We start from the raw sequence: 20,037 nt of genomic DNA on the forward strand, positions 1-20,037 counted from the left end.
TTCTTCTATTTCTATTTATTCAGGCCATGATCCTCCTAGACGGATTAAAACGAATCAAACTAAACAGGCATACTAGTAATGCAAAGTCGAAAATTGACCAAACAAAATTAGAAAGTAAAGGCAAAAGTATGCTGCAATACAATGCAATATAATACAATACAAAAATTATTTAGGACGAGACACGTCCGTTCCACACGACGGTCCGAAATCTTCGTTTCGGCTCATTTTTCAAAGAGTTCTATAGAGTTATTGCATACAAATTCTCCCTCAATGTTCTCAACACGAGGGAAAAATCTGCAACTCTTGATACCGGGTACACCCCCGCGCGCAGTTGCGACGCGAGAGCGCCGCGGCGCGCACGCTCCGGAAATGCGCTCCAGAAGTGGTGCGGCTGCGGCATTCGCGTCGCCGTTCGTACCAGCGAGGCGCGACGTCGGCGCGACGTATACGTGTGTTTTGCGCCGAGAGAGAGAGAGAGAGGTTCATCCCTGCTTCCGTAAGAACGGATAGTGTCGGCTTCTCCCCGGCGACAATCCACGCCGAGCGATGTCCGCGCCGTCGTGGAGATGACGGCCTCCGGTCGCCGGCAAGTCGCGTTCTTTCCGTGACGGAGGATGTGATTGCATGGCTCGGGCGACGCATCCGCATCCTTCCTCCCTTCCCGTTTGCCTGCCCGCCCGTTTGTCTGTCTACCGACCCGCCTGATCTGCCTTTCTTTCCTTCCATCGCTGGTCGGGGCGCGCGAAGAAAGAAGTGGCCGGTGATAAAATCGCGCGAAGAAAGCGCCGGACGACGTCATGGCGGTCGCGGCGAACTCTTTCGACGCCTGGCTCAGCAAGAAGCTGCAGGCGCTCAATACGGACGAGGGCGTATTCGGCACGTACATTAAGGGCATCCTCGAGGGCGATGAGACCGAGGACGAGAAGACGGAGGCGCTCGAGAGCATACTCGCGGGTATAACGGTGAGTAAATGTGGAGGTTAGGATGTACGCGCGCGTGCCGCTGCCGCATCGTCAGCCGGTCGGAAATAGATGCGAGGTCGTGTGTCGTCGTGCTCCGAAAGTACATTTTTCTGTCTCCCGTGCACTCTCCTCCAGCGAGTCCTGAGGCCCAGGCACAATGAAAGGGGTTAAACGTAAAGAATCAAAAGTGGAGAATTAAAAATTTTGACATATGGAAAACCTACTTCTGTAAAGTAAGATAATTTATTTAGCGTGGTTTCTCAATGAAATTTAATTTTTTTTCTATTATTTTACGTTTATAATTCTTTATTCTAATTATTTTATTATCTATATATTACCTATAATTCTTTATTCCTGTGCTCTTTGCCAATGTCATTTGGCAAAAATTCAAACACAGATGTAATAGTAATCAGACTTTTAATTAAAAAAAGACATGAAGTTTACATTTATTTCATATATCGATTTTCGAATTTTTTACTTCTTGTGATTTCCAAACGGGATGCGTAGATGCCATGAGAATGTTTCTGCCTCTGTACTTTTGCATGAAATGCATGACTATGCAATGTTTCTTGCGACATATAGTTTCTGTCTTTCGTTACAGGAGGATAATATTAGCAAACATGTAACAGAAATTTTGAGCGCGTGGGCAGAGTGGTTGCCAACTGAGGAGGTGGCCGCTGCGCCTGCACCGACGGAAGATGTTGATGTCAGACTGGCAAAAATGTTAGAATCTCAAAGTTTGCCCACAACAACACAGAGAAGTTACACTGAAGAAGAGAGACGAATACGAGAAGCTATTTTAGCGCAATATAGTCAAATGTCGGACGAGGACAATAGTGAAGGAGATGGAGAAGAGGATGGAGCAGGTGGTGGGGACTGTGGTATCGAAAAGAATTTAAACGCAGCTACTATCATACAGCAAGAAAGAGAAAAGAGAGAGAAGGCTAAGCTTGAGAGTCAAAAGAAAAAGGAAAAAGACAAGGAAGATAGGTAAAATAAGTAGCATGATGTACTAAACTTTTGGATGTATGGTAAATATATGTGTAAAACTTTAAATATCGATTTTATATTTTAGAGAGAAGCAAAAGCAACTAAAGGAAGAGAAAAAGGAGAAGAGAAAAACGCAAAAGGGAGAAAGGCGGAGGTAGCATCGAAATAAAAGCGTTGAGAGATTTATTTCGAGATTATCGACTACATATGCTGTGGTATTCATATATGTCTATCTATATTGTCGTGCATGCAACGATCTCCGACAATTATTTAAATCAATCATCGATCTTGTATTCTCATTAGAAGAACATGTGTGTAGCATTCATCTGTCGTTAGAAAAAAAACGAATTCACTGAGTACGAATGCATAATCGCTAAGAAGCGATAAATCTTTGCGATATAATGTTGAATTCATCCTGTGCCTTCTGTCTTTCTAAAATATTGTTCTTTTCTTCAAAAGCTTTGTTATCTATGTATACTTGCGCTTTTGTTCTCTTTATTCATTCTTAGCATTCTAATTTCATAATCTGTCAGAGCTCGAATCTATTCTCATTAATTAAACTTGCGTTGTATCTCATTATATAAAGTATACTGTATTTATAATACGAGTATGTTAAATAAACTATTTAAATCACTGAGATCCGATATTCAACATTGTAGAACATGGAAATCCAGAAAAGGAAAGTATCAAGGGAGGCGTTCTCATTATTTGTATACATATTTTCTTTTATTAGTTATATATTTACACACAAGATACCGAGTCGAAACCGAGTCATCTTGGTATTGCATTAATAATGAAAGACAAACGCAGTAAGATAAAAACAAACGAACAAATGATACAAAAGATGATGATGCTTCAGTATCGTATCATTACATACATATGCATATGTATATATGTATACGTTATACACACATATATATATATACACAAATATACGTACACTGTAAATGTCATTATAATAATCATTTATTATTTAGCAATTCTCTCATTTGCTATAGTTAAGTCTGGGCAGAAATTGACGAACTCGCACGTACACGTTTATAACAAGACATCCGCAATTGAACGCCAAATCACACTCTCTCTTTTTCTCTCTATGAACCCTCACTTCCACATATTTATCGAAATCATTCTTCCTCCTCCCCGTACTACTTGAGATATTCTCACTTCCGCGCAGATTCGCGTATCGAGATCTCTTCTGTCTCTTACAGACCTAACGAAGAGTGATCTTCGTCGAAACGCTCGTCCGCGAAACGTGACCGTCGTCTAATAATCTAAACGATCCTCGGTCGCGATGCGCGCCCACGAGACCGTTTTGCACATCAACGAGCTTCTCGTACGAGATACTCGCTCGTGTCTCTATCGTCTAATGAAAACTTACTAGCGCGTCTAATGTAAACGCGTAACTCTATGATTGTCCTACTGGGATGATCTACGAGGCTCGGCCGTCGAAACGGTGGCTCTTCGCAATAAACGCCCTGCGAGGTCCTCTTCGTCGGACGCGTTATCCGTCGCGGAAAGGGGAGAAGGGTCACGCACGCACGGCTTTACTTAATTTAATTCGATAGTGTCTAATCGCATCGTTAAAACGTTAATTATACGCTGACTTAACGGATACGCCACGCGGAGCGCATTCCTCCGCTGAAACCAGAGGGAACTTTCTTTTATCTTCCTTCGTCTCTCTCCGTCGCGTTCAAGTGAGATGTGTGTGTGTGTGTGTGTGTGTGTGTGTGTGTGTGTGTGTGTGTGTGTGTGTATGTCGGAGCACGTTCGTTATATCCTGGACTAGAAAAAGCGACTGTTTCCCTTTTCCGTCCGCGTATGGAGGAATCATCTCAAATTGCGTTACGACAACGACTATCCGTTCGCGAACGATAAATTGACGAGGTGCAAAGTCGAATAGCTTTCAGTCGAAAGACAGGATTGTTCGCGGATTTTCGCCTCTGACTTGCTCTTTCTCGGATAGAATTGGATTGATTATATTCCCTACCTTTTTCTTTTTTTTTTTTCGCTTCAGACCCGGTTTCGTCACAATCGGTCAACTTTATCACTCGCAACTCAAACTCTCTCTTGTCTCTTCCAAAAGACAATCGATTTGAGCAGAATTGAATCAACGTCAAGCGAACCGATCAATGGGCGTGTTTTTTTCGCTGTACGAACATGTTTGTATGTTTTTTTTTTTGTTTTTAGGCATGACACATGCGTGCCGAGTGTTGACCTGTATAAGTAATGATGCACGTCACACGCAGATTATACAATCGTCCCGTTTATACAGACTATAATTTGATCCCGCTGTATACAATAGTGAACACAACTAAAAACTTAAGACTGTACAATTGAACAGTGTTTCTTTTTTTTTTTTGGAGGGGGCGGTGCGATGACTCCACAAGTGGCGGAGTCGCTCGTACTTTTCGCGAACGCCCTTCTTCTAATTATTCTCTATGTATCCTAGACTTAACTCCTTTTGTCCTTGCGCGATTTCGCGCTTCACGTGTATAATGGTATATGTATAATTGTATAATAGATATATGTGTGCACATAAATCATACGTCACGCTCTCTCTTTCTCTCCGATACGAGTCTCCCTTACAGGCACGCACGCACGCATGTACGCACGCACACGTAGTCGCATCTTTATTTTATACACAATTTGATATAATCTCGTTCTCTCTAGAAAACGTCATCTCATAGACACTACCCTTGTCGAATTTCTTTTTTCTGATTTTTTTTTTTTCTTTTTCGTCTAGAGCAATCGAATGAAATGCTTGATGGAGCTTTCATGACCATTGCTACGCATACGCTGACGCGATTACTCGAGAGCGACTACTATGAACTCGCCACAAGTCGTGAAAATCGTGTGTAATCATATACCATATGTAATATATGCGCTACTTCGTCAGTCGTTCGTTCGGGCAGATTCGCCGCATACGAATAATATATTTATATATGTAATTCTTAATATTATGTAATATATTCACCCACTCGCATTTATTGGCCATTCACCGATTATGTCGCGCGATACCACTACAATTGGTACGATATTAATTGTCCTAAAATTCACGGGCTAAAATGGGACCTTTCGTGTGACGGCAAGTCGTCCAGTTTTATTATTCGTCTCGATTATCATCGTGAGACGTTTGATAACTTTTCGCGAATCAAACAGCAATGCTTCGTTAAGGAACCGAACGAGTTCGCTAAAAAAATGTAATAAAAGTAAGGCGACATATCGATTTGCAGAATGAACTATTAGGAACGATTTCGCCATGTTTTCGCCATGTTAGCAATATAAAATAATGATTCGTTTCAGTCTCTTGTACGCGATCGTAATTTGCAAATGTCGATATTCACGTATCTGCCTCCAATCAATTTTCGATCACGGCAATGAAACGTGAATTACAATTTCAACAAAGTCTAAGACAGCTTCATATAATAGGACCTTTGAGAATCGGAAAAGCATGTAAAAACGGAAGTTAACGTTCCGTGGTGGAAGCTTGAAAGCAGCAAATGTGGTTGTCGTGATGCATCTCACGTTTCTGACGTCAAAATGATATTATTACGAGCTCGTGTGTCTTGCGAAACTTTAGAATGAGTACGGGCACATCGAACAATTACCAAGTCTAAAAGTAGCCTAACATTATAATATGCCTATACAATAAGTTTTGTTTTTTTGTCAAATCCTCTGCATATCGCGAAATTTTCGTGATAATTCCGAATGGGCGCGTCAAATCACAAATCGCTAATTGATCCAGAAAGTTACGAGCAGTGCGTAAATAGGTAGTACTGCAAAGGCGGGGAATCTCGCGGGGCGTTAATCAACATTAATTAATTAATTCTGACGTAATAAAGCATGCGTTACGTCAAATGATTAATGACAATGATATAACGACGTAATAGGGAATCATTGGCAATTCCTGAAAATCACTGAAAATCGTCGGGCTGCTTTTTTACGTATTCGTAGAAAGCAAACTTAGCATGCTGCTGCTGCTCCGGGATTTCGAAGACGCGTAATTAAAATCTGTACATGTCTATGTATATAAGTAGTATTAATTCTGTTATTATATCGACGATATAATCCTCGTTACATGTATGCCGCTATATTTTTACGGTAATAGTAATGATATAGCGATTATTACAGATAATAAGAAAATAATGATTAATAGTAAATTGAAATTATTATATTAGCGATCGTTACTTCTTAATATCATCAGAGAGATCTAAGTAAGACAGTGGTAGTTTAATATCACAATAAGACTACTCAGGCCTCGTTAAACTGGGGCACGCTTCACGTATTAATGTTACTCCTCGCCTTGACGCTTCGTTATTAATCGCGCGACCCTGTGTTGGCGACACAGGTCTCGGACGACTCAGGTCTTCTCGACGCGACCGTAATTCGATGGTAATCCCTGACGTTACGCGACGTCGGGTGAATCGTTGTTTAACCATAATATACTTCGCCACGAGCTTCTCTCTTTTCTACATATTTCGTTGCCACGATACATATATCAACGATACGCGCACCGTATCGCGCCGCTTGCACTCGCGTAGTTATCTAAAGTATGACGCTTATTATATACTTTCCAAATTCACTCGTTCGAGCTTTCTTTTTTTTTTTTTTCTTTTACCGGAAACGCAGTCTGACGATGAATCATCGCTCACGGCGGATCGACAGCAAGGCAAACTACGCGTTCTACGCGAACTTTTAATTGTAATTTTCGTTTACATCTACGATTTCATTATCTGTTAACGTCGTGTGCTTCGTAGAGCAAAGCACGAGATAAACATTTAAACTAGATAGGTACGATGGTCCATATCGAAACGTATCAGTATTTGCTAATGATTGCTAGTATCCTCGTCGTAGGCAGCGAGTCTACGTGTTTCGCGAGTAACTACGATAATGCGCGCGCGCGCGAGTTCGTTACGATTACCTGAGTGACATTGGATCGCCAGAGTCCCCGGGAGCGCGCGAATCGATCACGCGATCGCTATATTGTTTCGTCATGCCCGCGCGCTCTTCTCCCATCGTCAGATCGTCATTTTGGCCTCATAGCTCGATACTAGCCGAGACTAGCGACTCTGCGTTTAACTAGCCGTTTGGCATCGAGAAACGGTAACGTCGGGACCGGCCAGCCAGTTCTATACGCGCCTTCAATTCAATCGCGTCCACTCTTGACGTAGATCAAACGATACGCGTCTATGCGCCTCCCGCAGCAGTCCATGCAAGAGCGAGTCTGCCGATCACGTCGATACGCGAGTAGAGCGCGTTTAAAAGTGGCTGGCGCAAACCCGACTTCACAATATCGGCGGCAGGAACGTGCCTGAGTCGTCGAGATTCGGATCCAGACTCGCAACAATGTCGCCGGTCGACGCGTGCCTCGATGTAGCTGTTTGCGTACTGCTCGCCAAGGCGTGACTGCTCGCGCTGCCGTTCAGCTTGCTCTTCACCATCAGGCCACCGCCATTGTCGGTTCCGTCGGTGCCCGTGGAGACTTTCTGCACATACTTGCGACCCTTGTACAACCGATACATCGTGTACGGCGGGTCCTCCATCGTAGTCGCCCGTTGCCGCGGCGCACTCACAGTCACGCTCACCGTCTGCGGAGCGTGCGCAGATTCCCGCGACGTCTCGACATTTGTTGTCGTCGTATTCGCGCTCGCATTCACTGTCGACGAGGCTATCGCCGACGAAGAGGAGCTCACATGCGAAGAAGACGACGAAGTCAGCCACTCATGACGCATTGCCTCGTCGGGGGTCATACGCTTCTTTGGATCCCACCTGACAATGTCAAAAATTATTTAGTACAAAATTCGTGATAGGTGAATAGAGTAAGAGAATATATAAAAAAACTTTACAATTTCTATAAAATAATTTATCAACTAAAAATCATTTCAGAACCTACGAAGACGTAGATACTAACAAAATTGATTTCATATCGATGTGATTGATGATAGAGTCTTCAACTAATACCTAATCAAAAATAATGTATATTGTAAGAAACTTACTCGAGGCATCTGCTAACAAAGTTCACGAAAAGCATGTCGGAGCACCGAAGAGCCAATGAGAGGTTCTTGCTACCTGCCCACCTCTTCTTGCCTTTGCTGTTTGTCACGCATCGCGGGCTTCCCTTTTGATCTGAAATGATTTTAGAGCCGGTTCTTTGAGTGTCACACCGCGTGGCACACCCATCTCTTATCTTTAGTGGTAGGGGCACTTTAGCCTTCGGGGTTTCCAGTGTTCGAGTATCGGTAGCTTACCAAAGAAGAGCCTGCGACGAGTCGCGTGATTAATAATGTGCTCCGGGGGCAGACCAAGAACCTCCATAATGCAGGCGAGCTGTTCTATCTCGTCCTCGCCCGGAAACAGCGGGTATCCTGTGTACAGCTCAGCCAAGATACAGCCCAGGCTCCACATATCGATCGGCGTACCGTAGGGAAGACCGAGAATCACTTCCGGACTTCTGTAAAACCTCGACTGTATGTAGGTGTAGACGCGCTGGTGGCTGTAACACGACGAGCCGAAATCGATGACTTTGATCGAGCTGCTCCCCCGTTGTTTCAACAGCACGTTTTCCTGTAACAATAACGACGTACGTGAGACACGGCACTTGGGACTAACTTGGTGAATAAAACATGATCGTGCGGGCGCTTCTTGGTGCGTTACTCACCGGTTTCAAGTCGCAGTGAATGATGTTCTCTCGGTAGAGCAGTCTCAGGCAACTAATTAGCGAGTTGGCGAAACGACGGATTAGGCTCAGGCTGAATCCTTGATAATTGTTCTTTTTGATTAGCTCATACAGATTCAAGCTGTAACGAGATGACAATTTTATTCGTCCGGGTTAACGAACTCTCGCGCGGGTGGAGGCTCGACTCCGCATTATCGCTCACCTCATTAATTCGAAACTGATGCACAGGTGATTCCTGAAGTAAAAATATTCTAGCATGTGTATCACATTGTGCTGCGAGTTCGCCTCCAAGTCCTTCTTTCTGAGATGCTCCAAGATTCTCACTTCGATGAGAGCCTGATGATGGAACCTCTTCTTGTTTCTGCAAGGACAGTGAAAGCCACGCTGTTTAAATAAAGAAACCACGCGATACGCTCGGGAAGCGCCCGGAAAAATGCCGGATGTATCGGATATTATTCATTACGGACGTATCTTTTTAGATCGCAACTGACCGCGGTCATCGTGAGTCATCGTGAGATGACTGTTTCTTTTCCGCGTACCTGATGATCTTGATAGCGATGTGCTGTCCCGTTTTGTGATCCAGCGCTCGGATCACTTGACCGAAGCTTCCCTTACCAATCACCTCCAGGATCTCATATCTGAAATGCGAACGAATTTCGAATATAATTGACATACACACCCCTCCCCCCCCCCACACACACATGTGAAAAAACGATCGAAATCCACGGAAGGAAAAGAAAGATGAAAAGAAGCGCTCGCGTAAATTACCGAACCCGCGTGAAATTTCGTCGTCGCGTATTTTTACTTGCCCGCTTCGCGGGATTTACTGCGATTTATCGCTGCGCATTTAGACGCAACTGCGCAGCTTTCAACCGCAATTTCTCCGCTCGAGAGTAACGACGCGCGGAATGCAAGTACGCGCGATCGCGCGAGATTCCATCGCCGGCTGCAACGATCCCAGCTGGTGCACTCGGCGAAACGAACATCGGGCGCGGCGATAACAATTAAGAAGGAAGGAGAAGGAGGAGAGCCGTCGAGAGGAAATCGGAGAAAGAGGGACGGATGGACGCTCACCTGTAGGAGATATGATCGTGCAGGACCTTGTTGTAACTGCCGTTCTCGTCGTCGTAACCGCCGTTCTGGGAGGAGACCTCCTCGCCGTGGATCTTGTGAGCCGACAGACCCAGATACCAGATCTCCGAGTACTTCTCGATCTCGGCGCGCTCGAATTCCGTCAGTCTGGAGCCGTAATACTTCACCGCCTCCTGGGGCGTCATAGGCAGTCTCCCGGCTATTTTTTCCGCGAGATAAAAAACACACATGAGGCGGCTGTGTACTCCGCGAAGTTACGTAAGTCTCTGTTCGCAAGTTCTTTTTTTTTTTTTTTTGCTACAGCGGAATATTTTCATGATGTATACAAATCCTGCGCGATTTTGTCAATCTCAACTATGGAGGACACTTAATTCTCTTGTTGAACTGTTCATTCCGTTTGCGGAATGCAAACGGAGAACCGCCTCTCCGAAAGGAATATGTAAATAATATCTCTCGTATATATGCTGTAATTCTGTATCGTACTGTAATTCACGTTAACGTAACAGCGCTTTATTCAAATGCGTATCCGCGGCGTCTTAAATACGCAATTCGGTCGACGGCGTATTAAATGATAGCGCGGCACGACCGGCGCGTTTCCTCACCTGCGCCGTATAAGGTAAGGTATAAGGTGATTTTCACATAATGATAGAGTTCTCACGTACCGTATACTTCGGGAGAAGTAGCGCTGATGGATTCATGCAGCGGCATATTGTGAATGTTGTTGCTCGTGCTGTTGGAATTGTTCGCATTGTTGTTGTCCGACTTGTCCACTCGCGTCGGCTTGCTGTTGAAGAAAGACGGCAATTTCTGAAACAAATGGGAAAATTTTTCTTTTACATTTAAACTTACACAAATTACATACGCGATAAAATTCGCGACAATCGACACCCGAGCGAGAAATCAACGCTCGCAACTCGCAGATTAATTTGGAATAATTCTAACTTTTTGACAACGCGGTATTTTATATTCTCAGGAAAGTACAGTATAAAATATTTATGTCACAATTCAACGCAAAACGTGAAGATGTGAAATATATTGATTGAATTACGTATGCTGAGAACGTAAAACGTTGAAAGTTTCGAAAAGATACGGAGAAAGCACATTCGATTAATTCTTACCGAGGAAGACCTACCCCTAAGCTTATAAAACTGTTTGATGCCACCTTTTCCCTCCGTATATCGTATCAATATATACCTCCGACATTTCGATAAGTACTTTCCGTGCGTTTCTCTCTCGCCGCAATTTTATCGACGCCAGGAAATAACACCGCAATTACTTCGCGTTCGGTTTTCGCGATAAAATTGCCCGAAATCGCTTCTGTGGCGATCGAAGCTTTTTTTCACATCGTGAAAGTGACGCGGCGGTGTGATCTTTTAAAGAAAGTGGCACGCACGACAATCCTGTCCACGTATGCATGTGTGTGTGTGTGTGTGTGTGTGTGTGTGTGTGTGTGTGTGTGTGTGTGTGTGTGTGTGTGTGTGTGCGTGTGCGTGCGCGCGCGCGCGCGCGCGTATATGTGTATATGTGTTTTTAACTTGTGCGACGTGCTGACCCCTGATTTAACAAGTTTAACGACACGGAGAAGTGACCCGGACAATTATTTCTTCGTTGCCGAGAGAGAGAGAGAGAGTCATTAAATTGTTTCGTTGGCGAACCGACGCCTTTTCGTACCAACAGCCAAGGGCAATCACCAGTCGTGAGTGCATCTCGAATGACAATCAGCTCTACTGTTGTTCCCAGTTCGCGTCCTGGTCGTCTCTCTAGCCGTTCATTAAGTTTCCTTGCGCGTCTTTCCGCCGATGTTAAATATTTATAGCCGAACGTCGACAATCGATTTCGGACGCCGCTGCCAACTCCGAGTATCCGGCATCGGGAAGTCTATATTTATGGAGAATATCCTGACATATAAGTCGGTGGAACGTGCTGGAATCGGCAAAGCGATAAATTATTGCGACAACTTGTAGCGTAGGTCAAATCATCTCCTCTACGTCTACGTACACTCGAGAACTCGTATAAATCATCCGAGATAAGATGCGCTTTTTTTTCTTTAATCCCTCAGATACTCTACCTCAACGGTCATTCACCTTGCATGGGAGTAAAAAAATCGAAAAGACTTCTGCTCATTTTTGTTTGTTTATAAATAATATAAAATAATAAAATTACGCGAGAGAGAATACGTTTATTTTCAATCCTTAGACATGTTCGAAGCAAACCTTTCTGGGTGGTGGATACCACGCTCACCTCGCTCCAGATGTAGCACTGTTGACAGTGTTTACACATGACGTTATGAGAAAGTATCGAAGTAACGAATGCACTTCGTATGAATATTCAATAACTCTGCATATCGCTCGGCGATATCAGCGTTTACCTTCGACGTACATCATCGCGAATAAGGTATAAAATTTCTATATGCGAAATATTCGTATTGAAATAGAAAATATTCTCTTGAACGTGACATTAATTGATATCGATCGATCTAGATAGATCTCGCGTTGGAAAGCGTTTGATCTATGAAGGCGCGAGCTACGTCGGGGAACGGCGCGATTTGACGCCAATTGATCAGGCCTGGCGGCAATTAGGGTCGGGCGAATGTTGGCATAAATTCCTATTAAAGGGTCGCTAGACGGTTCACAAGTAATTCTCACGCGTCCTTGTTGCCTTCTAATTCTACATCGCTTCGCGTCCACGCAAATCGCATCGAGTGTTCGACGAGAGAGAGATCCTCCGTTAGTCGAAACAATTGAATCATAACGCGAGCCGATCATAGGATTTTCATATGGTGCTCGATGGTAGCACCGCTACAGCTTTCCATCATACGAACGTGATCTCCGCCTCGTTAGTTCCGTATGCGGTAAAATTTCCAATTAAAATTCGAATTTCAGAGTGGCTCAGCAACAGCGAACTCTCCGAGCCGGCGTAATGAAAAATTATTATCGACCACCCGTTGCACGGACTCGGACCGGTGATACACGTTTGGCGCGGAGCGAAGGAGGGATCGGTATAAATAAAAAGTCGCGAGTGAATAACCGTGCGATGCGGAGGTCGTTTGTGTAAATTGTACGTATACCTCGCCCCGCTCTTACCAATCTCTCCCTCTCCCTCTCCTTTTCTCGCTGTATCTCATCAACCGTAGTCTCTGGCACTCTTTTGCTCTTTTTCTCGACCAACAGAGGCAGCTCACCGACTGCTTAACGCTCGTATAAATAACACGCGCGAATCGCCAGGATTCACGTAATGAATACGCCACGAGCCAAACTCACTTTGACCCTCGGAACTCGAAAGTCTGCTAAAGAGAGAGAGAGAGAGAGAGAGAGAGAGAGAGAGAGAGAGGGGGGGGGAGGCGAGAGGGGAGACAGGAAAGCCGTCGGGGACAACCTCGTACGATAATGAGACGTTGTCCCGCGATCGAAAATAAATCGTCGCGAAAAGCCTCACGCGATTTTCACGTAGAGCGCGCTCCGAAAGCGGCGAACAACGGGAGAGAAATTTTCTCAAGGACGCTCGAGCGCGCTCGATTTCAGCCGCTGACTACTGTGAATCGTGTGCCCACCGATCGGGTGCGGGGATAGGGGCATGCACAATAATTCCCTGTTATGTTATGCGGTTTGCCTTGTGACATCTCCCAGTCCCGTGCGGCCGCCTTTCTAATGCCGCGTGTGCGCGCGCCAACGCAGCTGGTCGCCGCCGCATGCATGCACGACCGATTACGTACTCGCGACAGCCGAGTACCCACGCGCACAAGTACTCGACACTACGTGGGACTCGGCGGCCCGTGGGCGTTATCGGTATCTCTCGGAAGCACGACGTGGAAACGTCATTCCTCAATTGAGGAGAAGACGCGCAGGGGAAGAGGGGCGGCTCGTTGACCCGCGCGAGCGAGTCGATCCGCGGAGCGGAATGGAGCGGAGCGGTCGCTGTGCGTTCCGTTACAATGTAAAAGCGGCTTGATAGCGACTTAAATGGATACGGATGCAAACGATGCATTTTCACCGCGCGCTCGACGCTAATTGCGCCCGCGACGCGCCGCAACGCGCTCGCAGCACCGGCCACTTTCCCCGCCGAGTGTCACGGACTTTTCAGATTTTTTTCCCGGAGAAATATTTCACGTCATCAACGAGTTTCTTCAATGGTTACTCGAGAGAGATGAGCTTCCGGCAGGTCGAACTTCGAGAAATACGAACGACGCGCTGGGTTCCTTTGATTAACGCCTACTAGATTCCAGCGGAATCTACATACATGATACACCTTGCCTTGTGTGTACAGTAGCAGATTGGACAAACAGGCGCATCTCGCGCGCGCGGAAGCCACTAGATATCGTGTATCAACATATCTCATCCACCCACGAATTACGCGTTTGTAAAAGCGTCAGCTGTGTACTCCAGACTTCGCGGTCGGTAAATACGAAGGCAAATACTCGCGACTGCGGCGCGATTCGAAATCACTCGCGATATAAGAGGGTAATACCGCGAGTGCGCTAACATTTATTTTATCATGTATATTTAGACGGTGTTCGCGAAGGTGTACGCGGGCAAATGGTCCACGGGGCGAAATGCAACACGGAACGGCTGTTTCGTTCTATTATCGTAAAAGGGCGCACGCGTGCCACGAACGAGACTGCATACTCGTGATGATTATCGTAAATGCGGCTCATTAAAACTTCCGTTTCGGGCGTAGGCCACGTGCGAAACAAAACTCCGGTTCTGCCATTTGCAGTCCCTCGAGCGGCAAATTATCAATTAATTCGAATTAGGCGAAGTCAAGGCAGCTTGACCAACGGAACCGGCATAAATGATGTCGCGCATCATTTCACAGACGAAAGTGTTACGCGCGTATCTAATTCTGCATATATTTCACATAACTTGACAATTTAGAACAAAGTTTGTTAAAATAAAATTCCGCCACTAAAAATCAGAATTAAAAAAAGATATTTCTTTTTCTTTGTAAATTAATACGAAGCGCGTATCGCGTGATGTAAATGCAATTTTAATCACAAAATTAATGTATTTAGCGAGAAGAATATTTTAATATGAGGTATCAGTCGGCAATCAAATCGGAGCGAATTAAATTTTACAGAGAGATTTCTTCGATGTGCCGTTACTATGATTAGCTGCAACTGTTTGAGTTACTTTTCCATCATAAACTAGAAAGTGTTTTTGTTACAGAGATGTATGCGATCTTGTAAAGCGGAAAAGTGAAATCGCTGCCAGTAAGCGTGATAAATCACCGGCTAATCGTACGTTAATGGCTTAATTTCGCATGGCTATTAATAGGATCCAAAATATACGCGTATTCTCGCAAGGAATCGAATCGCGGTGAGCAACTATTTGAACAGATGTGATTCGTAACTATGATTTGGCACGGCATCAATTTGCAACCCTTGATGATTTATTATTCGCAAATCTTACTTGTTTGGGATGCTGGCAGATGATATTATAAAACCAAGATGCAAACCGGTATTATTTGCGAATCCTTTACGATTTCGACCAAGCGTACTCGGGGTTAGTCTACTACTTAAATCGCCAACGTGAATCACGCATTCAATACATCCTGTGAACGCATGTAAACATATTCCGAATTAATCACGTCTATTAAGGCACGAGTTAATATTTATTGAGAGAAAGTATTCGCGCGGGTGATAAATTCTCCTGTTAAAATAATGTTTGAAATAAATTTCGCCTTTCAAAATAACAAAGCTAAAAAGATCTGAAATGGCGATATATCTTATATTTATTATGCGAATTAATCCGGGCAACGAACAGAAAGATCGCTCTTTGAGAAGTTAAAGAGCTCTCGCGTTTACGATTAAATCCAAGTCGTATGTGCTCGAGCGCTATTTGGATTTACCGTTAGTATTTTAATTAACGAGATCCGTCATGCGTTATTTCTAATGCGCCTATAATGCACCGACCTCCCTCGGTGCAATTACCGATTACGTGGAGGATTTATTAACCCATCGTCCACCAGGCTCGGTTAAAACGCGAATGATAAAAGAAAATAAAAACCGCACCAGACATATCCCCTCGTTAAAAAGGTCAGATATGTGAACTTCTGGAAATATTTTTTTTTTATCTCTTCCGCATCCGCATGCTTGTTGCTTTCATCCACTTAGTTTACTTTAGTTTATTACGATTAAATTCCCCAGTCGATACCTCCGGGGAACGCCGTTTCGCTTCGGGGTGCGCGAAAGCGCGAAACAGCGAAGCGTGTCGTTCGAATCAACGAAAGCGAATATTTCATATTCGCGCTTTCCTCCTTCTCTCTTTGTCAATGCAATTTCTCTCTTTCGCTCGGGCACGCGTGGTTCCGGCCTAGAAGCGCTCCGAGGAAGATACCGGAATGATATCCCCCAACGCTATCATTGACACACTTGCCAAACCGACCCCGCAGACGCAGCTCGCGTCGTCGCGGGCTCGCTTCGGTTCTTCCGATCGAAAGTTGTAGACTTAGACGCACCTACGCACCCACGCGCGTGCTCTCGCACATCCTGCCCGAGATTGCGTAAGAATTAAACACGGCCGATCTCGTCTCCTTTACGGCAAACGGCAAAAGGAGCACGCGGAGCGACCAACCGGTATTTACATCGGTATTTACGCGCGCGCGCGCGCGCGCGCATGCATGTATTCTAGATAAATTTCGTAATTACGTAACGGAGAGTTGATGATAGGAGGATATCGCCCGGTGGGATACGGGACCGGTTGATTTCTCCCCGGGATTATCGGAAGCTTACAAGCGGTTATATGGTCGTCGATTGTGTGACATTAACGTTGATGCCGATGCTTCTAATAATCAATGACTCGTGAAACGAGAGTCCGGGCCGGCTTGTAATTGCGCATTCCCGGCTTTTCGGATTCGTAAGGAGCGATCGGGCGCGCACGCGTGTAGGTGCGTTATCCGCTGTTGCGTAACGCCTCTACGGAGGAAGTTTCTATCGCTGCGATAGAAAAATGGACTTCCAAGAAGCTACGTTTCATTCGCTTCTCTCGATGTCGAATCACGTTCGATAGTAAGTTATTTATATATGTTTCTGTCGGAGACAATCGATAAGAAGGAGTCGAGGCGGTTAGTTCTCTGTAATATTGGATGTCGAAAGATTGTTGAAAAATTGTTGTGACGGTCGAGAGCAACGAAGGGATTTTACAGATCGCGCGAATCAAGAAGGAAAACACAAACGGATCACGAATAAAACGCAGAATACATGAATAAGCGTGCAAACAATGCAGCGTGCGCGCGACAAGCAACGATCATCCTTTCCAAACACGGTGGATTAAATTAAAATTCGCTTATTGAGTATACCTACCGGATATAATTAGTCACGCGTATCGCATTGGTCTGTTTCGCGTTTATGAAACAAACAATATACGTGCTTCAATCGCGCATGGATCACGTTCCAATGAGCACCGATCGCATCATTGTGCAAATCCTCCCGGCCGAAATTCATAGTTTCATCAGTAGACAAACAATGATTTATTCATGAAAAACGGATACGGCAGGTTTGGCGTGAATCGGAACGAGAACTTCCCGCGACGCGAGAAAGACAGCGAGAGGCTCCCTCAAGGCGCGGGAAACGCGGCCACGGCGCCGATATTTACGTGGCCTATAAACTTATTTATACGCTGCTTTTATCATTTTTTTTTAAGCGATTCCGGACGAGCGAGATCGGCCGAGCGGGCAAGTCCGCGTTTATGGACAAAGACCAGCAATTTCTCCGGGAAAATAACAATGGCGCCGAGAATATCGGGTCGGCGGAGGCGATATCGGGCCGATGCGCGTCGCATCTTTCTCTCTCGCGGGACGAAACTGACCTCAAATAAAACCTGCTAGAAAACATCGCGAGGCCCCGCTCCTTTTTACGCGTACTCGCGACGCGCGTTTCGAATAATAAACTGGTTTCGGAGTTCCGGCTCTCCGTCCTTCTTCGTCCAACTGAACGCGAGCTGAACGAGTAGAGAATCGCGCGAGAGCAGACAAAACGAGAGAAACGAAACGAGATGTGAACACCTTAATAAGGCGATGAAACCCTTTTCGTACATACATGGCGATGACTAGATCAAGCGGGCGTTTCCTTTTTTCGCGTTAACCGCACCGAGTGCCTTACCTTGAACATCCAGAAATGTTTCCCGGGAAACACTTCTTCCGATCGATCAACGAAATTGATACTTTGAAAGATGTAATTTCAATATAAGATCGAAGATACCAAGTAAGCCCTCCGATTTCTTCTTGCGTGCCCCACTTTTACGTTCGAGACGGCCAGGCGAACGATCCGTCCAACGGATCCTTCGGTCGGCAAATTCGCGGAATCCGAGAAGGAGGCCTTTATTACGATTTTTCCCTTGCGCTTCATCCGCGGACAATGGAAACTGGAAAGACAATCGAGCGTCAAGCCCGTGGAAGCCTTTCATTGCTTAACAACTTCTGCGTATTGAAATTCAATCGCGTCGGGGTATATACCTTTGTCGTTCACGTCGTAGGCCGTGGCGACACAATTTCCGCCTCTCGGAGTTTCGACCGAATGTTGAACTCCCGTTCCCCCCGTCTTCATCGTCTTCGACGACATAAACAACCGGGAAGCAATTATTTCGTTGGGATTTATCGCTTGTCGCCCCACCAACACGAATGTTCATCATGCGAACAAGTCACATTTCTCATCGTAAATTTCCCTTCATTCAGACTTTTATTTATATTTGTTAAGAAAAAAACGCGATCATCGTATAGTTTGCGCTACCTCGTACTACAAAAACAAAAGAAGGAAAAAATTTCCTTTAACAGCAAAAATAATTAACATTATAAAATAACGAAACAAAACAGACAATTAGTATCATTACGTTGTAATATTAGCGTTATTAGTTAAATTAATAGAAATAATAATAAAACGCGCATCAAAGAGGAGGACTGCACTTGAATTAGGATAACCAGTTCTCTTTTTTTTTTATTTCGTGCCGACCTCGAGAAACTTGGGCGGACGCGGACCGGATGCGGACTACGATCTCGCGAAGGAAAAGTCGCACACGGCCTTCTTGCACACGTGAGACCATCACGTGTTTGGGACGCACACGTGTGACGCGGTCGTCGGATTCAGCGTAGTGTCGCCCGGTGGCATCGCCATACGTGCGATACGCGCGTGCGTGTGCGTGTGCATACACGCACGTGAGTGTCAGCTGCACAACAGGGTCCGAAACGAGCTTTCTCCGTTGCCACTCCACTCGGATCGCCACTCGGATCGCCCTTCTGGATCGTCCCAAGTCCCGTGGTTTACGCGAGAGCACGAAGATCGAGGAGGCGCAGCTGCAAAAAGCCGGAGCCGAAAAAAAACGAACCGAAAGGTTTTTCAAATGACCCGCGCCGAAATTCCGACTTCCGAGAGAAGGAAATGAAAGAAAGGAGCTGTCAATTTTCGCGGGCACCTCTCGAATGTTTTCTTGTATTCCGAAACACCTGCGATTCATGGCCTCAACAATTTTCCGCGTCTGTTTGCGGGTTCTTCCTTGGGAAATTGCTCAGGGTCGTACGCCGGCTGGCAGGCTGGGATACGTTTATTAGATAAGGATTCTTATGCAAATATTCAATTTACATTTTAACACCGCAAGCCATTATCGCGAGAAGTGATTTCTGTACTACTGTCTTACGATGATAATTTCTAGGAAAACTCCGAGCCTGATACTTTTCTCGATATAATCTCCACTATATAAGTAATACCTTATTATTTGAAATTAATTATTCGAATCTAATCGCGACAACAAATCGCGATAATTATCCTCAAGGTTCCGTTTCAACCGATTATCATGGGCGATAGTACTTGCATAGTATTTAATCAATTAGCCACGTTAGTTAAATCCATCTAGTTAGAAACGAAAGTTTTACGAAATGATTTTTTACGAATAATCGCGATGATACATTTATATAACAATTACAAACAATGACTCGTCCATGTCTGTAAGAAATATAGATCCAAGGCAGGTTGCCTTGACACACAACGGAAGGCTTAACCTCAGAAAACCGGAAAACGCTAATCGGTCTCGACGACGCGTTTTGTAATGGCACCTTGGAGCAACGTTAATTTCAGAGAGCAAATATTTTAATTGGCTTCTCATTTTGCATATTACAAATAATACAATTATTTCTGTGCAAAAGTTTTATGATGATGATCATGCAAATCAATTTGAAATAAAACATATGTCTGGAACAGGTATCTACTCAAATCTGAAAAATATTCCCTAATTTTCAAGGTAATTTATTAAAAATTCCAAGTAAAATAAAAGTATTTTTAAATGTATCTTTCAAATAAATATTATATTTATCGTGCAGTTTTTAATATTTTTC

The 20,037-nt window shown here is 44.7% G+C and overlaps 2 protein-coding genes across 3 annotated transcripts in view; one reads left to right on the plus strand and one right to left on the minus strand.

Annotated features, from left to right (window-relative positions):
- Positions 1-332: 332 nt before the first annotated feature.
- On the plus strand, positions 333-2,589 carry LOC105432540 (coiled-coil domain-containing protein 43). Its single transcript, XM_011647392.2, has 3 exons — positions 333-962; positions 1,564-1,952; positions 2,038-2,589. Exons 1-3 carry the CDS (start codon positions 798-800, stop codon positions 2,108-2,110), a joined length of 627 nt encoding a protein of 208 aa, XP_011645694.1. The 5' UTR covers positions 333-797; the 3' UTR covers positions 2,111-2,589.
- Positions 2,590-2,656: 67 nt separating this feature from the next.
- The window catches only part of LOC105432539 (uncharacterized), a 149,440-nt gene continuing 132,059 nt past the window's right edge, over positions 2,657-20,037 (minus strand). For both annotated transcript variants that reach the window (XM_089085575.1, XM_089085574.1), the window contains 8 exons: positions 10,383-10,527; positions 9,703-9,919; positions 9,168-9,266; positions 8,831-8,989; positions 8,611-8,749; positions 8,201-8,516; positions 7,949-8,078; positions 2,657-7,721 (listed from right to left, as the gene is read on the minus strand). In XM_089085575.1, the coding sequence (XP_088941701.1) occupies positions 7,238-7,721; positions 7,949-8,078; positions 8,201-8,516; positions 8,611-8,749; positions 8,831-8,989; positions 9,168-9,266; positions 9,703-9,919; positions 10,383-10,527 (1,689 nt within the window). In that variant the 3' untranslated portion in view covers positions 2,657-7,237. The remainder of the gene's footprint in view (positions 7,722-7,948; positions 8,079-8,200; positions 8,517-8,610; positions 8,750-8,830; positions 8,990-9,167; positions 9,267-9,702; positions 9,920-10,382; positions 10,528-20,037) is intronic.

The sequence above is a fragment of the Pogonomyrmex barbatus genome, unplaced genomic scaffold (genome assembly GCF_055798465.1).
Source record: "Pogonomyrmex barbatus isolate J1 unplaced genomic scaffold, ASM5579846v1 scaffold10, whole genome shotgun sequence".
NCBI classification, from domain to species: Eukaryota; Metazoa; Arthropoda; class Insecta; order Hymenoptera; family Formicidae; genus Pogonomyrmex; species Pogonomyrmex barbatus.